The sequence below is a fragment of the Chlamydotis macqueenii genome, chromosome 6 (assembly GCF_036417535.1).
Source record: "Chlamydotis macqueenii isolate bChlMac1 chromosome 6, bChlMac1.mat, whole genome shotgun sequence".
Taxonomy (NCBI): domain Eukaryota; kingdom Metazoa; phylum Chordata; class Aves; order Otidiformes; family Otididae; genus Chlamydotis; species Chlamydotis macqueenii.
The window spans coordinates 4,783,168-4,803,286 of record NC_141561.1 but is presented as its reverse complement, the minus strand read 5'-3'; the positions used below and the strand labels follow the sequence as shown (position 1 = coordinate 4,803,286).

General features: G+C 38.0%; 1 protein-coding gene across 5 annotated transcripts in view; it reads left to right on the top strand.

Moving 5' to 3' along the window:
- ARHGAP15 (Rho GTPase activating protein 15) overlaps positions 1 to 20,119 on the top strand; it is a 327,658-nt gene that overhangs the window by 153,431 nt on the left and 154,108 nt on the right. For all 5 annotated transcript variants that reach the window (XM_086750894.1, XM_086750893.1, XM_086750896.1 and 2 more), the window contains 2 exons: positions 11,757 to 11,855; positions 13,628 to 13,754. In XM_086750894.1, coding sequence (XP_086607020.1) covers positions 11,757 to 11,855; positions 13,628 to 13,754 — 226 coding nt within the window. The remainder of the gene's footprint in view (positions 1 to 11,756; positions 11,856 to 13,627; positions 13,755 to 20,119) is intronic.

Sequence of the window (20,119 nt, the reverse complement as noted above, 5' to 3'; positions counted from 1 at the left end):
GTTACAAAAAATATGTTTTCAGGTACTGTGTTCTTCAAGTAGGTACATATGGTTACTAGTTTGGGTTTGCTTCTAATAGTGAAGGAATTGATAGGTGGTGGAGGTTTTGATTGTTATTTTTGTGTTTTTTTCCCATCTAATTCCTTGATAAGGTATTCTCTCAGTTAAGTAAGAAGGTATAACTTTCTTTTGCTGTTAGTCTTACAATTGAAAGCTAATCTGTTGCTTGTGATTCTGCTATTAATTTATGTGCAGCTCTTACTGACTGTCACCAACATATCTTTTGTTCCCAGAAATATTCACTCTGTGAATAAATATAACTTTTCTGCTATTTTTGCTCTGACTGATTTGCTTGTTTCACTCTTATGACTGAAAACAGCGGAAGTACTCATATTCTAAAAGTTGCATGTTGCTTAATGAAGTACCTTGCTGAATCAGGGCTACCGTGTTCCAGTAGATGAAAGAAAAGCACATAAGAAGCTGTACTGTCAGGTTCTGCTTTGAATGTTTTCCTTTTAATCAAATTTTAGACTTATTAGCATAGACGATCATGGTTTTGCAAAACAAATAAACAAAAAAAGGCTTCTAGTCTTATTCTTGAAAGTGTTGGGAAATGCTAATGTAATTGGTTCTGTTTGTAGTTCAAACCCACTTACATGTCTCTGCTTGTAGATACGAGTAAGAGAGAAAGAGTCAGCTCTTCCAGCTCTGGTCTAATGAGTGAGTGCCCCAAACCACTGGGAAGTAACTTCTCAGTTTCCTTTGTCAAAGTCGAGAATCTGATAACGTTCTTAATTATTCTAGTGGCAGGAGAACCGTGCAAGGATTAGGTCATGGGTGGGATTGTAATACAGGGTAATATAACACTTCCAGAAAATAAAGTCTGAAATTCCAGTTTCCTTAAGACTTTCCATTTTGCGCCACAGTTTACAGTGAATGTTACTGATTGGGTGTTGCTTGAGTGTCGTTGAGTTCGATGAGAGTGATGTTGTACCTGGTTTCTACAGCAACATGGTGGGAAGGGCAGGGAACATGTGGGTCAGGGGTCTAGGGGGAGATGCTCTGGGTAACAGCCCTTCTGTATCTCCAGTTTGTGTTACTGGATAACCACGAGTCTCCTGGCACATCCACAGTGCTTGAATTAATATGCAGTGATGACATCTTTGGACGAGGAGGCCGTAATGCATTTTAAACCACTATTTATTTCCCTGTCATGTGTACTGTACATTTATTAGTGACAAGAAGTGGAGCAACAATCACAGTGTTAGAGATAAATATGGTCTTATGATTATGGTATGGAGGACTCAAAACCCAAATACCCAGCCATTTTGCTGCCTGATAATTGTGCATATTTTTAGTATTTTTATCTTCTCTTATATTTAGATCCCTAAGTTCCTGTAAGAGCTGTCACCCCAAACCTGCATTTGGCTATACTGCATCATCCCAAAGCTTACAATAGAAAAGAATATCAGGCTTTCAGACACAGCATATTTAGAAAAGAGAGAGAGTCTGCCAAAATCCCAAAAACCACTTCCCAATTCTCCTCACGAATAGCAGGAAATTACTTGTTATCAGTGGGTAATTCAACCACAAATGTTATTGATTATCCAACCTCAATCTTTACAATCTTGATGGCCAAATATTTTGCAATCATTCTCTCTATTTAAAACTAGAAGATGTGATTTTTGTTTTGGAAAAATAGTTTTTTAATTTTTCCTCATGCCACATCACATTGTGACGCATTTCTCCAGATTGTCCAGTGTGATAGCCAGAAGCTTGACTACAGATGTCAAAGTGTACATCATATTCTAATACATATATTATTAAAAAAATTCAAATACTTGTAAAAACTATACCTATTTTTAAAATAACATCTTTACTTTTAATCTTTGGTATTTGGTATATCCAAGTGCAAACCAGAAACCCAAAGATCTAAAGAGAAAGTATAAGTTTCTTTTTTTTTTTTTTTTGTAACTTCAATTTATTTCTTAAAAAACAATACATTACAGAATCGATCAAAGTCTTGTTTGTGGGCTACATAGTCAAATATTCCAGTTGTTTTACACCCAATTACCACTAGCTGAATAAATTCATTTAGTGTAGGAAGTTCACCGAGTCCTGAGCTATATTCTCCTTTCCTAGAAAAGCTCCTCTTAGAAACCTATTGTGAAAAAAATAATTTGATATTTTGGTTCTGAGATATTTTTAAATAACATTTGAGTAACCTTCTGTCATTACTACACTACTATGTAGAGTAGCTGACAAATTTAAAGGCCAGTGCATTTCCAGTGCTGTCAGTGCAGTTTCAGACTGTCTTAAGAAAAATTCCAGGATCCTCCAACACTTGAAAATTGTTTTGAAACTGTAATGAGAATTTGGAGACATACAAAGTTCCATTTTTTTATCAGATTAAAAGAATTTCTAATTTCAAATATCAGAAGATATTATTCTTTGAATGAAACACAATTTCCATACTATCTATACCGTGATGCTGCTTATTATATAAAATAACTTCATTCCCAAATGAAAAATAGTACAGCTGTATAAGAAAGGTTCATAGTCTATTTGCATTTTAGAAACTATATTTGATATATCCATATTCTTCTGGACTCAGTTATGAACTGTATGCGTGGTATCACCCGTGAAAGTTTTCTAAAAAGGTTGTGACTTCTTAGAATCAAGAGTTCAGCTAGGTGGCAAAATGTATTTATCTTTGTCCTAAATCTCAAGAGCAGCATTTGTATTAAAAGACTAAATGGAAAACTTTTCAGTCACTGTAGCAGGAAATGTTTGTTTTCTTATATGGATATAATAGCTTTATTCAAAACATTTTTAGTCCTGTTTGGCTGTTTCTAATATTTACCTACAAATAAAGGTGGAAAGAGGCAAACCAAAGATGTTTGCTCCCTGCATGCAAGGGAAGATGATAACCATTCTGTTTTTCCTGCCTGCAACACTTAGGAACTTGACACAGCTGGCAGAGTATATATTCAGTTCATGGACCAACTTTGATGTTTTACGTTGTTACTAAACAATAGCTGGCATGGTCATGTAGCAGCAGGATATTGCACTTACCATGCAGTAGACCTGGTTTTGTAGAAAGGGACCACCTGCCTCCTTGCCCTAGGCCACAAAACCCTCTACTGCAGAGATGGTGTTTTGGATCTCTAGCAGTGGGAGGATTCTTGTGTTGTTGTATTGGCTTTTGGCAAGCTAATAAAATAATGTAAACAGCTATTTTGGAAAATGACCTCATGTTCTACATGCTTGGTATACATAGAGGTTCTGAGTCACAAAAAAAAAAAAAAGAAAGGAAAAGAAAATATCTGAATGGTAAATACAACAATGAAAAAATCCATTCAGTAGTGCTGCTTCATCTCTAAGAGATGCTTTACACAACAGCGGGTATCAATCCCCACAAGTAACATCTGCTATCAGAGGATTTGCAGGTACACCTTTGTTCACTGCTAACTGAATTTGTGTCAGTATTATAATTCAGCAGATTTCTGCTTTTCACTCAAACCAGGATTAGCATTGACTCGGGCTGGAGGGCATTCAAGCTGCTGTGCTTCTTTTAGCGATATTTCTCTGTAAGCATCTAATTGTTTCAAAAAGTGATGTACAGTATGCAAAAACCTGAATTCAATGCAAATAAGTCTGTGCAGCTCTAAAGTTAACAGGTGTTCTCATTAGTGTAAGTAGACAAGGAACGATTCTTGAATGTTTTATAAACACTTATAATCATGGCCAAATACGTTACTGTAAGTATAAAGATACTTATAGCAACATCTCTTTTTCCTTACTGTGCAATCTCAAAACTTATTAATAGGAGACATGTGTCAGTAAATGAAATACTAAAAGCCAGTACTGGCTTCTGCCTGCAAATAATGTAGCTGTAAAATGCTCTGCTACTGATGAATAAATTTCTGGCTAAAATAAGAGTCAACGAAATGAAATCTTTACACATAGCGCATATATATTTTAAATATATCTCTTCGCTTGTACTGAAAGTAGAGCATTCATTCTCTTTTTGATTTTTTTTTTGTTTGCTACAAGGACTTATCATGTTGAGTCTCACTCACATATATCATAAAGTGTTATAACATGCATATTAAATTGGACAGGAGGACTATTCATCACTAGGTATTGTCCAGCTGGTAAAACTAAGAAAGACGGGACTTCGCTAAGAAACTGTTGCCAATATCTCTGTGTGTGGCTGTGTAATATATGACTTCAGATTGCAAAGGCAATAACAGTAAAATATTACCCCAAGGAGAAAAGTAGCTTGCAGTAGATATTCGTACATTGCCTTTAGTCTTCATCTGTTGGGCAAAATGTGCAACTGTCTATTCCCCTAATTCCCGCTATGCACAGACACGACTGAGTTGTGTCTTAATTATTATCTCTTGCTTTTCTGCTTTGAGCCAGTTCTGGGGTACTTCTTTCTCGCTTCCCAAGTCTACTGACTTCCGTCTTCCCTGGCTTTGGCTTAATGACTGGCAGAAGTCATTATCAGCAGGAAATACTTCCTCCCAGTACGTTCACTGGATGTTTAGCAGAAAGTACTTGCCCTTCCTTACCTTCCCCTTTAATCCAACAGCACATGCTTTCTCTTCACACATCTCCAAGGGAAGGAAGAGATAAAGGCCTGGACTGGTGGGTGGAAAAGGGAGAATGACAAGCTGTTCCTTGAAATCAGTGAAAGCACTCCAGTACCCCTGGTAGAGCTCTGGACCTTTGCCCCTCCAGGAAGGCTCTGTGGACTCTGCAGCCTGAGCTCCTCTTCAAATCCAAGGAGGAGTTTTGGTCTCTCAGGACCTAATCAGCTTTAATTGTGACCTCCTATTTGTTCAATATCTCCCTTAGAAGCAATATAAATCAGTTCTTCTGCAACTGAGATTCTTCACAGTCAGGAAGGAAAGGAAAAGATTTGCCTTATAGTGCAGAGAGAGGACCTGGTTCTCTCCTTGCTAGTATTAACGTAATTCAATAGAAACTGGTATATACTGTGAGTTCGTTGCACAGCAGAAGAGAAACATTAGGCTCAAAGATTTTTCTTTTTCTTTTTCTTAACAGTTCTAGAATTCATTATTTTATTACTAAATTGTGTTGAAAGAATTTACCAGGAAAAATATTACTTGTTCATCATTGCTACAGTACAGTTTCACTTAAAAACTTGTTCTTTCTTGGAAGTTTGACCCCAAACTTCAGACTATTGAATCCATTTCAGAGCCATTGATGTATGTACCTCAAACACTGGGTTAATTTCATTAAAAAGCAACTTATGTATATGATAGGATGACCCTGAGAAGGTTCCCAGAGAATGGATGTGCAACATAATCGAAGATGCATCTTATAAACATCTGGCAGCAATTGGTCCTACAATTGCTAGTATTGCAGAAGTTGTGAAAACACAGGATCTGTTTGTTGCCTCTTTGCAATGCTTGGTTTTCACAGTAATTTTCAGAGTTAGAAGAAAAAGGGTAATTATAACATACGGTTCAACATGTTTAGATATGTAGAACATTTTCTGTTGCTTATAACAAATATTCCCAAAGAAAGTATAAAACATTTTTCTGACTTGCAAAGTTTTTGCAGTCTATCATTTAAATTACTTAAATAAAGGGAGCTTTACTACTCCCAAAAGCTGAGAATATAACACCCGCCATGCATATTAGCTTGATCTTTTTGACAGACCAGAAAAGTGTTTGTGTGTGCCAATTAAAACAAAAATGGATCCCCAGTGGCTTGTTCCTCACACAACTTCTGAAGACTGCTATCATTGTATGCTGGGGTAACCCTGGATAAGGCGGCTATCCAAAGTAAACAAACTTTTCAAAACTTTCATGACAGATGGGGGTTACAAATGCATTTTAATAAGAGAGTTGCCAAAGCAACTTTTTTGCAATCAGCATATATTTACTTAACATCTAGCAACATTGGGAACACAAGGCAGATACTTTCTCACAACATTTTTTTAACAAATATCTTTTTTTTTTTTTGAAAGATTGGTTGAAGAGCTTTTCTTTCAAGCTGATATTTCCCCATCACTCCAATGTTAACTTTGCTCGACATCCAAAGGACTGCTAGATTGGTAAAACCAGACTGTAACACGAGACAGAGAATCTGCTTGATAACGACATTTCTTTGGTAGTCATAAACATCTCAGAGTCCTTTTGAGTAATTTACCTATCAGCATAACCATGACTACCTCTGTTTGATAGGCAGAATCATATAACGGATAAGAGATGCAGTATGGATACAATGCCACTCAATACCAATTCTTTTGTTTTCTTTTATTTGCATTTCTTGAATATTCGAGTCCTAGCTCACTACAGTACAGCACAGAGAGATATTTTATTTATCCTTTCTGCTGCTCACTCATTCAGCATAAACACGGCCAAGAGACTGGATTATCTGTGAGAAAGAATTTAAGATCAGCTTCCAGAAATGCAGTTAGACTTTTGACATGTTTTAAAAAACTTACATATCTCCGTCCCTGTTTAATTCAAATCAAGTTAATTAAACCACTAAGGAGCATAGTGTCTCCCAACTTTAATTAATTCTACTTCTACTGTGGGTGTGGACACAGGAGTATCTATGTTTTATGTATTTATTCTCAAGCTATATTATATTATAATGATATTTATAAAAATATTATATTTAGAAAGAGAGAGAAGATTCCTAGTCATCTTTATTTCTTTTTTTTTTTAATTTCTTTTTGAATCTCTTCCCACCTTTCCCAGCCCTGGTGGCTACCATGCAGATGGAGTGGCGTGGGCTGGGTAGCTAGATCCCATCCTACAAAAAAAAATCTCAGGAAAATAGAGGGAAAATCCTAGATTCCTCTTCATTCTGGAGAATCAGGATGATTAACATGATCAGAAAAAAAACAAACAAACAAACAAAAAACAAACAAAAAAAAACCAAAAAAACACCCTTGTGAGAGAGCAAGGTGAGATGAAGGGAGCAGTGGAAAGGGGGAAGAGTGTCAGCTTTTGAGCTAGCAATGCTCCAGTGACTCACATTTCCTTTTTTCCTGCACATATCAAGGGCAGCAATCCCAATGCACAGTGCGACAAGAGGAACACATTTTATTGAATTTCTGCACGCAGAGGTATCTGTCAATCCAAGTTTAAATCACTCAGTGTTCACCACAAGCTGAGGGAGTCCCAGGTGCCATCAAAATTTAGGTTTTCTGCGCTGGGTTCTGCCCTGGATTAGTATCTGGTGGGGTTTCCATGGTCCAGAAGTGTTGAATAATCCAATGCCGAACCATTGGAGTAGGTTATATGAAGCTTCACCCCAATAGTCCAGCATTTTTTTCGGAAGTCCCATGTTCAGAGGGAGTTGAACAATGGCTTATTTCAGGATTTGGCTGAAATAAGAACTGTGTGATTGTGTCTCAGTGGCCATACATGAGCTATGCGTGAGCCATACCCTTCCCGAGCTGCTCGCTCTGTTCCCTTTGGCGTAGGGTACATTTTTTTCCTGCATTTCTCCTTCCCCATAGGATTCTTCACTTCCTGTATTAAAGTTTGTTCTTAGCATTGTCTGAAAATAGTTCATCTCTGCAAATTACAGTTACAGCCACCAGAGATGCATAAGTACGCTTTGAAGTGAGCGAATCAATAATATGGTTTTGTATTTTTGTTTTGCTCTGTGAATTTATCGCCCTTTTCCGTATCTCCATAGAGTGCCTATCAGTAGGATTGCTAAAATTACCTCCGTCCCTGTTCTGCAGCTGAAATAAATGTAAGAAACCACTGCATCTATAGAAATGTATATTGGTAAAGAACTAGAGGGATATCACGAAGGAGGATTTTTTTTCCCAGCAGTGCAGTAGTCCCCAGACCAGCGTCGACAGGAAGATTATGGACAGAAGAAGCTGGGCTTATCCCACGGCAGTTTTCTAGCTTTTATCTCCTGTTTTCCCTTGGTGTAGGTATACTGTGAAATGGAAAAATCTCTGCGATGTGTTCTAAAAGGTGATTTAGGTGATCTGTAAAGGTTTGCAAGTTCTGGAGGAACACAGCAATACATGGCACCATAACATGTCCCAGAACACAGCCTAGCACTGGGAAAACAGATGATTTGTAGGGGTTTTGAGAACTGCTGATCCTGCGTGGGATCCAAGGTGTATTTCTGTATTATAAAATTGTAATGGTATTAATTAGGTACGGTGTCCCATATTTCCTGGAGCTATATAGGTATCTTTTTGTTTAATAACATAGGATCTTGTTGAACACAAGTTTTGTACATTATTATGGTGACATGCAGAAGCAGCTCACCCCTCCATTTGCAGCTTTATAAGGTGACAAGAGAAATCCTTAATAAGCCACAAGTTGAATATCAGAAAGAGAGTTTCACACCTGCCCCCTGCTTCCCACACATTGTTGGCAGCCCAGCAGCGTATCGAATTTAACACACATTTACCTACGGAGAGCTGGTATTTTCAGAGGATCAATGCTTAGCAGCAGGACTGTACTACAGTTCGTTGTAAAACTACCACGTGAGTGGATTCAGCCTTTGAAATGATTTTTTTTTTCCAAGGTAAAGAGAGAATTTGGGCGTCCTGGCTCCGCTATAGGTAACCGGAAGGGCACACCCTTTGCAAATAAGAGGGTTAATATCAGCTGTCATTCCTTGTGGGTATTTATCGCTGACAGCAGCATCATCATTCTGCCTGGTATGGTAATGCTAATTCCAGACTGTAACCTTTGCAAAAATGATGGCAAAGAGAGAGGGATTTCAGGAAATATTTAAATAAGTGAAGTACCTGGCACAACGGAGACTGGCAGCTCTATCTAAAGCACTTAATTTTTTATTTTTTTTTAATTTGCCTTTCATTTTTTTCCGCAGTCCCTCTGTTTATTTCAGCAGTGCTTGATACAGGATGGTGTGCGGTGTGTTAGCATGCCTTAATATCGAACAATTTATGCTTGTTGTTAGTTATACATCATTGAGGGCTGTGATCATAAATTGTTCAATCACAAGGTTTAGTCAAAGCTAGCATTCTTTACTGACGTCTCTTCCCAAGGGTGTTGAAAATTCGATTGTTCAAAGTGCAAATATGGTTTAGCAATCCCTTCCAAGAGCCATTTATCAGAAATCCTAAGGAGGTAATATTTAAAAGTGGGATAGGAAACCTGCACATTAAACAGGATTTACCAGCCAAAGCCTTTGGAACTGCTTTCCTGTGAATGACTGGAATGGAGCAGAACAAAGTCAATTACTGACTGTAATTAAGGAGTGGATGCATTTAAACTGTAGAGAGCAGTAGCAGTCTTCTTGAAACTGTCTAGTTACTCTGAAGATTAGTCTGAGGAAAGAAAGAAAAGGACTTGAACTGTTTCTTACAGAAAGTATATTTTAAATGAAGCCTCTTTCCTCCATGCTATGATCTGTTTTTACAGATTTGCTCGTAGAACACTGATAATATATGATTATCAAAATAACGAATTCAGACAAAGAAACTTTCAACATGTATTTTGCTTTGGTCTTGTGAGCAATGGAGTATATCTTTTGCATATCATACCGTGCAAATGTTTATGCAGTGCTGAATACTTGTATTTTAATAAAGCCTGAATTTACTGAACAGAAGATTGAACTATGTTGTGTCCTTTTGAAGCCTTCAAAATACAGTAAATCTAATTATATATGATGCTTTTACTTTGCAAATGTTATTCCATTTTATAATTTTAATAATGATTTGTTTATATTGGGAGAGAGGCATTAGATTGAATTGTTGCCTGTGTTTAGTCTAATTCGTATCTGCATGTATACATTAATAAATTGTGATATAATATAATACATTTCCAACCCAAATCTTGCCATGTGAGCTGAGCACGGAACTGGAGATCAGCTCTTTCAACTGCTCACCTGAAGTTCAATTTTGACTTTTTTTTATTTTGATAAGGGAACAGTGAGAGTGTGAGCAGTGATTAACATTATAGCTGTGGACTAAGAAGGGAATTAAAATTTCCTGAGTAAATAACTCTCCCATGCTCATGGGGAGCAATGGGGTGGCTGGTCCGCTCCTGACGGGTGGTGTGGATGGGCCGGGCTGGGATGAACATCTGCAGCCGGGCAGCCTCCGAGCCCGCGCTGGGGGACCATTCCCACATTCTCCGCAGCGCTCTCACAGGATGTCTCCACTGGAGCTGCGCTAACGGGATTTTCCTTAATGCTGATGACTTTGGAAACCTTCCTTACAGGCATTTCCTCAATAACGGGAGGGTTATAGAACAATTAATGAAACATTAAACTGTTTTGTCTTTTTTTTTCTTTGTCTTTTTTTTTTTTGTCCTGGTAGCATTTCAATTTTAAGAAAGATAAGGGGAGTACCCAGTCTGGTGAGGATCTGTTGTTTCTTTATGCTTTAGTTAAAATTCTTGACATGGGGCAGAGACAGCGAAACAGTAGCACTTAGGGTTGATGGATTTACATAAATCGGCTGTGCTAGGTCTAAACAGCTTTGCTCTGCTTTTCCTCACACTTTGCTCAGAGAGAAATCTCTGTTGTCCACTGTGTTCATCTGTTCCCTGAGAAAGATCTGAAAAGGTTTTGGTCCGTGACCCAAAAAGCATCCCACTGGACATCCCCAAAACACTGAAACTGAAGCATGCAATGCCCACATGCGAATGCTACAGAGTTTTGCACGAGTAACTCCTAACAACAAAAAATAAGAAAAAAGAGTTTGGTTTCAGAGCTGGCAGGAGCTGAGCTGGTTTGGATCATGTTCAGGACAAGCTCCTGCCCCTTGAAAAACGTGGTGGAGATGTAGATCTTTGGTCACTTGCCTGCAAACACGCAAAATTGCTGTGCCCTGGATCGTGCTCCACGGCCATGTGCACCAGGGCTCTGTTGAATAATCCCGGGGCAAAGCACTGCACAGCTCCGTGCCTCGGTTTTGCCATCTGTAAAGTGGTCGTTTTGACCTCCTTTGTAAAATACCTGGAGATCTGCTCTGGCAAAAAGTTATAAATGTAAAAAAAAAAAAAAAAGTTACATATTACTATTATCATGGTGGTTTACAGAAGTTCAGACCAACAGAGTATGCATGCTTATTTCCACCAAATATTGTTAGGCAGTGAAACAGCATTGTCAGGGGATTTAATATTCTTTTGATAAATATTCCCAGTGAGTGGGTCAAAAATGTAAATCGACTTCTATTCAGACAAACTGGGGATTTTTTTTTTGTGATAAATGGGCTCCTAATTACTCTGCTACAGCCATCTTTGATGGCAATTTTTTTTTTTTTTTTTATGTGAAAAAGAGTGACATTACTATTTTTACCAAAATGTTTAGAAGTGGACTCTGGAATAACAGGTATATAATAAATCTGTAAACTCAAGAATGGAGGTACCAGATATAAAAATATTAAGAAAATAGAAATGGAAACTGAAAACAACAGAAATTAAGTCTCATATTGCATTCATTTCTTTTCAGGGTGCTTTGATTTACATTTGAACTGTGCCTTCTAACACCAAGTTTCCTGGCTTTTCTCAACTTTTGTCACATTCCTGTTATTTTTGCACTATTTGTGTTCGGTGGTTGCATTGCTGAGACAATATCTCGTTTGTTGTGACATATTCAAAGCAGTTTTCAGACAGAGGTTCAAAACTCCTCAGTAACTCTGGGGGATAATTCTTGGTACAAAGAAAAAGCGTTTGGGGGCGTAGGAGAGAAAATAGAATAAAATAATCTGTCCAGTGTCTGCTTTACTTACCTGTCTGTGCCCATGCCCTCCCCAGATCACGACAGTGTCAGGCAATGAGTTCCTCCTCCAGTCGGATACCGACTTTCTCATATTGGATTGGTTCCACGCTATCAAAAATGCAATTGACAGATTGGTATGTATTTGTTTTGGCTGTTACCTTTATTAATTAAGATGTAGCAATTTCAACTTCATTTGCTCAGGCATCTCTACAGGTTTTAGGCAGTCAGCAGCTAGCTAGACATTCCTTTCTCTGAAGGATATAAAAATATGTATGCAAATCCGCTAAAAAATGTCAGATAAACAAGGTTGTTGAACAAAAATGTCATTTGATTCTTGCCTCGAAATGGAACGCTACATTTATTTCTCTGAAATAACAAGGACGTTGGTTTGCTGAGGGTTGTAAAAGCACACAAGCACTTAATAACTAATGAATTTTTGCATTTTCTGTTTATGCAGCCTACAGTATATAATCTTCAATAGAACTATTAATACATTTGAGCCTTTTATGAATTTTTGTATTACTTATTCACAAGAATAACACTAGCAAATAATATTCCTTTGTAACTGATTGCTGTTATTCTCCCAGGAAGGCTGGGGGTTTTCTACTAGAAGTAAGCAGGGCTGCGTTTTATTAAAACAGTTTTTAATTACCAAACCAGATTCAGCTGTAGCTTTTTCTTTCTTTTTTTTTGCCACTCAGTGCAAATTCCAAATGTCTTCCTTCTACCCCTGCCTGATCCAAGAATATATTTTTTTTAGAGGGCAATAACTTCCCTTGTTCACTGCCGAATCTGGTGAGAGAAAAATATCCCCATTTCTTGCATTTTTCAGAGGTTTTGCTGCAATGGAATTGGCAAAGGCAACCTCTTTGAAAGGGTTAATCCGAACAGGCTACTGTTTCCTTAAAGAGCTACAAACATGATATTACCCTCAGGCTATAATCAGCCAAGGAAAGTTTGATCTGATGAAGTATGTCTTCATATTGTGCATTTCATTGGGTGCGTGGGGATATTGATATCCTACTGAAGATTTTGGGGTGGAGTTTTCTATGGAGTCTCAGAACACTTTTTTTTTTTTTTTTGTACAACTAAAGTAATATTGTGCAGTGAACCACAGCAGCAGTGGCTGGTGGGGCACAATTGGTAAATGGTTCGGGTACCGGAGGGCAGGGCTTGTCCCAGCCTTTGCTGCGTGCGCAGCACCCAGTGACCATCTCATACCTATCATTTATTCCAGTTTTACAACTTTGAATGAGTGTGTAAAGCCTTGCAGCTTTCCAGACCGTTGGGATGGCTAAATCTCCCCTGATCAAATGCCACGGGAGGAGATGTGTGATTAGCCAAAATATCATCCTTTTTTTTTTTTTCTTTTTTCTTATTTTCTCCGTTAACGGTCCCTAATTGTCACTTTGTATGCCACTGAATTAGAGCAATAGAAAAGTCCCCCCCTCTTTTTCCCAACCTTAGATCAGCACAATTCAACCCCAGATTTCTAAGCGTGTTTGAAACAATTTGGTTTGCAAGAATATTTGCTGTAACTATTTAAAGCAGAAAGGCAATTTAAACAACCTTCCTCTTTGCAATTTGGAAGTAGCCTGCAATGTGGAAATAATTTTGGTCTCTAAAGCCTAAAGAAGTAGGCCTTTTGTTTTCCTCACTTAAACGGGAATTTATCTCAGAAATTAAGATCACTTTGTCGGGGCCATAAAACCTCTGCCATATGACAAATTTTGCATTACCCTTTCCTTAAATTATATACTCACTGCATCACTTGCTGAGGGTGTCTGTTAGCTTCTGATTCTGTACTGGCATTCTGTAATCTCTTGCTTCATTCTCACAAATAATAAATTTATTAAAACCATACAGACACACATTTTATATATCTATATATATATTCTTTTCCCAGCCAAAAGAACGGAGTTGTACATCGAGAAATTTGGAGTTCAAACTCAGAAGATCCTCCAGCATCGAATTACTGAATAGCTTAGACACTGAATCCAAAGAGCCAAAGCCTGAACACAGAAAATCTTTAAGTAAGGCTTCTTCCTTTTCTGATTTTTTTCTTTTTCTTTTTTTTTTACTTTCCTTTTTAAATAACTGTGCCATTACAGGGTAAGATAATTTTTATTACATGCAGAATGTAAGGAAGATCACTGAGAATTTTAAAGCAGAATGTGTTCTGTGCTGATATACATAACTTGCATTTAAGTAAAGACAGTTACTAGCTCCACACTTTTAAAGGGCGACATTCTCTCCTAAGGAAAATAAATTTGTTTAGGAGCAAAGACATTTATTTAAGCCATTTATTTTTAAAAATAAGCAACATGAGTCCTATGTTAATGGTCTGCTGCAGTTGCTTTGTTTCCATTTTAGCAAAATATCTCAAATTGCCAGAGTAATTTTGTCTGTTGTGTATTTATACACTGAATTGCTGAGAGACCTGACATATGCGCTGTAGCCGACAATCAGTGATATAGCTATAATTTTATAGAAGGTAAATTCCAGGGATTGAGGTTGATTTTTGTCAGGGTGATTAGAAAAGAAAGTGATCTAAAACTAGCAGCGATGTGCTTTATTCCACCAAGTCTTTCCTTTCCCAGTTTGTGCCGAGATGCTCAGGAGACCATGGGCAGTAGGCGCAGGAGCTGGCGGTGACCCTGAATCACTCACTCAGCATTTTTTTTAATTTCACCCTCTCTCTCTTGAATCTTTGTGGGTTTTTTTTCCTCCTTTGTTTGGCAGGAGATTCACGTAGTGCTTCTGAAGTAAGCACTGTGACAGCGTCAGACGCGCATGCTGGTAGGAGATACCTATAGGTACTGAAGTGCTGCGCAGGATCAAAGCCTTCGATGTTAAGAAAAGATGTTAAAAAGACCCAGCATAGCTATTTTTGATGATAATTATCCACATAATCATAAATACATGCACGCATCCGTGCACGCGGACACACATAAACACAGAGATTCATTAAACAGTCTCTTTTAGCAGACTAAAGCTTTTTGTTGTTGTTTTCCTATTATCGTGGAGATTTGGCTTTTTAAGATTTTCCTTTCTGTTATAAAATATAAAGTAGCCTGAAAGTAGCTTGTGAAAAATTGCCCCAATATCTTTGTACTGTGTGTATCATGTTGCATTTCTCAGAAGAAGAAAAATAAGACTGAGAGGATTATAAGTTTTGAGGGCCTGATTCTGCTCTTGTTGTAGCTGATAGCAAAATGCCCATAAACTACTCAGCACTTGGGGAATTTTTATTTATTTATTTAGACTTCTCACATATCTTTAAAGGATCTTTTTTTTCAAATAAAACAGAAAAAGTGAATATGAGCAGTGACAGAGACTTAGCCTATATTTCTTTTCCAACCTTGGAGAATCCCGAACAAGCCCCGTTTTGTTAAAGGCTGTTTAAACTATTAAAACTGTGAAAATATCTGCTGTGACGTCTCACTGAATCGAAGCTTACATTTAAATACTGTAGACTGGATTGCTTCTAAAATATGTATTCAGAACTTTTTTTTTGGCCCCTTGAGATCAAGCAATTATGTGGAATTAGAAAAATCATATTATTCACTTACTTATTAGTAGTCTAAGCACAAACTGTATTGTCAGTTTTCTGCCTTTGGCTTTCTGTGCCCTTAATGTTCACACAAGTATCGTAGCCAGAATTATCGGCAGCCAGAGCCAAAATTGCTTTAAAAAGGCATGAGAACTGGTAATGACACATTGTTAGCAGTTAACAGGTGGTCGTTTCATTGTCCAGTTTGACTGCAGAGCCCAGAGAAGATATGTGCAATATCTGCAAGTGTGTTTACAAAGTTCTCACAAAGTTTAACGATTTTATAATTTTATAGTGCTCTTATATTATTGACTGCTGCCAATGCCAAATCCAAACAAAGGAGATTTTTTAAAGATGGCTTAAAACTCCTCCAGTTTAACATGGAAGACGAGCAACTGATGTGCATTAGCAGGCCACCAGCACAACTCAATTTAATGAAATATTCACAGTTTCAGACTCATTTGTATTTACTTTCTCTGCATTTTAGAGGCTGCAAAAAAATATCCAGCTTTAGGCTTGGTACTGCTGTGTCATTAAGGTTTTTTAGCAGCACAAGTCTGTAAAGGCCAGGTAGAGTCTAACCAAAGTATTCCAATAATTTACTCTTTAATTTAAAACTGGGGAGACTGCCCCTAGAGACTGAGCAGCAGGAATGTGGTTTTAATGTTTAATCTTAATTGCTTCTGCTTGCACTACAAGGACAAATGGTAGTTCTCAGTTTTGCTTTTTGAGCTGTAGACACTGATTTCGTTGAAAATTAGACTCAAACTGCCAGGCTCAATTTCCAAAGTTCACAGAGTGTCCGCCTTCTTGGTCACGCAGCTTTTCAGTGGCTTCTCATTCAGTTTGGATTCAACTCATGTTCTAATTGAAGTTTTCTCAAGCTAAGAAGAAACCAAGAATGACCTTGGGGAACACTACCAAAACACATAAAACCGTGATCGAGCTCTCAAATACATGGAAAGAGATTACTCTTTATTTTATGATCCCAACCACTTAATGGATTTAATTTATGTAGCTAATGCTGGGTCAGAAAGAACAGTTTTTCACCCTAGTAGCCTTCCCCATCAGAAGATTTATACATTTGGTGCAAAGAAACTTCCGTGCAGCACCACTCCTTTTTGTGCGAGTAAATGTTGTTATAAACTAATATTTTTAAAAAAAAATTAGTGGCAGATTTTATAGTTTCCAAGTGATTTCGTTATCATTCAGACTGTAGATTTTTGTTGGTTTTTTTTTTTCCCCTAAGGTTGCCAAAAAAACCTCCTAATTAGTACCAGTTATAATTAGGTGTACTGGTATGTGGTCTGCCACCTTGATTTTGTAGCCCATGAAACCAGGCATCTAGGTTAGACTGAAAGTAGAGATGCTATCGTGGCACATGGGAGGTAGAGACAGGATCTGTGCATTGCAAGGTTCCCAGAAATCCTTCAGCTCTCCAAAAAACCGAGAGACCTTACTGTGTGTATGGACTACAGGAGCTGTCAGGACAGTCATGTTGTGGGCAATGAAGCCAACTCCACGCTCTCTGCTAAGCTCAGTGCTGTTTTTTTCTGTCCATGGTGACTTTGTGGTTTGCATTTTGGCCGTCATCTGGGAGTATTGTCACGCAGGAGTGACCTCTTGTGGAAAAGCCTGGGCTGGAGTTGCTATCGATTGTCGGAGGGGATCAATTCCCCTTCTACTCCCCCTTTTCCGGATGGAAACAAACGGCTTCGCAGTAGGAAGAGTGCCCTTTGGCTACCGTATCAATCTGAGGGCTGCTCTTGTCAAAATGCACAATCACAAGCTTGATAATGCAATCCATTCCCAAAGCACTATATTTCCAACCTGTTCTCCATCATTTCCTTATGGCGTCACATTTACTCAGTTCATCACACTCTTATTAATATTTTAGGTTTCCTTGAAAGTGATGGAATTCTATTTTTATTACAAAAGCAACAAGAATAAATACTAATTGTTGTCAGTTTTTTCCTTATGTAGTGGGAACAGTAATCTGTTCCTCAGCTTTAGGTTGCCAAAGCAAAATAATTAAATATTTTAGACATTTAAAAATCTGTGATATTAGATAAATGCAATTTGATCTCCTTGTTTGCCACATAAAAGCTGGAACTGCCTGAATTGATAAGATTGAATTGCATTATTTTTATTGTTTCTACTCGCATATTTTTCTTATCTTCAAGAACACTTTACTTAAAACTCGGTGGTTAGTCATGCAGCCCTGTGATGACGGATTCCGGAAAATCTCCTCCATATTTGAATTCTGGCTTGGGGAACCACAACTGTAACATCAAGATTTAAAAAAAATAAAATAATAATATATGTATGTGAAAAGGAAAGTCTTGATGGGCTGTGCAGTATTGTTGCTGTTCGTAACCACTTTAGCGTCTCAATAAAAGTGGTCGGGGATCAAGGCGTCGTTGTGCCAGACACAATGTGACATCCAAGTAAGACAATTCCAGCTCTCAGCCTGAATAAGGATAAGTTGCAACAGGTGGAAAAAGCAGACAAAAGCAGGGGGTGGAAGGAAAAGTTGACAGCAAAGCCGACATGTCATGCATATTAAATAGCAAGCTTGGGATTCCTTTCCGCTCTTCGTTAGGATGGGGGTCTTAGCCTCGGCACCCTGGCCACCGGCCAACTCAAATAATGATATTTTCCTTACCTAAATTCCTCTTGCACTTTCAACAGGGAGCCATGGATCTTATTAGTCCCAAAGGGCGATGCATCTCTCTTTGGTGCTACAGCCCTCACACGCTTCCCCAGGGAATGGCTCAGGGCAGTGTTTGCGAATACGCCTCCTCGCATCTTTGTAATCAAGAAAAAAAAATAATAACCTCTGGATCATAATTTTGATTTGTTACAAAGACATCTGAGCTCTGAAATCTGCTTTGACTTCTTAAAAGACACAATTTAAGTCAGGCCAGCCCATCCCTACTCTTCAACCAAGGATTGTGTGTATGCTTTAAAATTACCCAAAGTTGCTTTTCTGATTTCACCCACTTTTCTGTACTTCAGAAGGCTAAATTTTGAAACTCAAAGCGTGGCATGCAAGTATTCCTCGTAATTACTAAAATATCCAGAATCATCTCTGAATGCAGTTTGTTAGATAATTAAGACTATACAATGTGCATGTGGGGGGGAAACCAGCAGCAGAAACACATTTTGGTCTCTTAGTGGATGCGATGGAAGAACTGGAGAAGTCAGTGGAGCTTTAACCCTTTCTGGTTCTGCATGGTGCTCCCTCTTTCCTTGGCTAAAGCTTCTTCTCAGGGCTTGCTCGAGGGTTTAAAGTTTGCCCCCACGTAGGACTTGGGTATTTCTGTGGCAAACACTGGGCAGCTGAGCCAGAGGGAAGGGAAGGTTACCAGGGCACAAACACATGTATTTGCACGACCTCAGCTGCATAATAGCAGGAGGAAAAAAAAAACAAAAAACCACCAACTTATTTTGTTGAAAGGATCATTTAACGTTCCTAGAAAAAGGCCACCTAATTACAGGCGGTGCTGAGAGAGGAGCCTGTGTGATTTTTCTCTCTTCCTTTCTAACCCGTGAAGAAGCCGGTAGGTTGAGAGACCCTATCTTGGGATGCTGAGAGGTTTCACTGGCTCTGCCAAGCTCGCTGAGGGCCAGATTCTGCGGTAGTTAACGGAGTCCTTCGCCCACGTAGGGTTACTTCTGTGATAAGGGGGCTAATTAGAGGAGCAGAAGTGGGAAATCGCTCCGGTTCTTTGTTAGCTCTGATGAGGTCTGAATTCTTTCCCCTTTCCAGCCCATTTGTTTCAGTTAGATGTGAAGTTCAAAGCGAAATGGATGCTATTTAGGGAGTATTATTACATTACAATGTTAGCACTACATACAGGTCAGTTTTATTACTTTTAATAAAACCAAGAAATATAAAGCAGTAATGTATATTAGTGCAGCGTTACCAATGACAACAATTAAAACAGAAAGCAAAATTAAAACTGTATGCAAATATGCAGCTTCCTGCTGCAATGTGAATTTTGTCTCTCTGCAGCTTGTATGTTTGTGGCATTTATCTTTATTGCACCAACAGGAATGCAGTCAGCTTCAGATACTGAAAAAAGCCCACAAAAAGAAAATGCAATGTGCTGTTTATGAGGATGGGAGCATTCATACTTGTACTAGAGGGACTAAATCTCTGTTTTGGCTTGTTTTTGCTCTCATATTTCTCTGCATCTTTTACTAAAGGTGTGCTCTTTTCTTAAATCCTAGAAAAATACTGATTCAGCAACAAAGAGGTAAGAATATTGGCATTTTGGAAACAAAACACACCAAATTCAGAAACAAATTGTGTCACTTCCTCTGATATTAAGAGATTATGCCACACTCAAAATTACAACTGGCTGTGACTAGTTCTCATAAAAAAAAAAAAAAAAGATTTTTCCTGAATTTGAATATTCTGTTTCCATCAATTATAGTATAATGTTGCCTCATTTCTTTGTTTTATTTCTACTTCACTTTCCAAAATCCTTCCAGAGTTTACTATTTGGGTTGAAAAAGCATATTTTTAAATTGGGCATAACCAACTTCCATATAAATGTTTGGCAGGGAAATCAGTGCATGTTCACTTAATTCATTTTTATTGAACCAAGTCCAGATTTTTAGTCAGGAAAAAGTTAGATATTAATCATATCTGAGCAGGATCATTAAATTTTCCTTTACCTACTAGAACAGCAGGGTCATTATAGAACCATGAGAAGTTAGCTCACTTATTAATCTTTACAATTACATAAAAGTGATCATTTTTATAGTACTTAAGAGTAGCTCTTACCCATTACGTGAAGAGTATGTGGGAATATTACAATATAATATAATGTATTA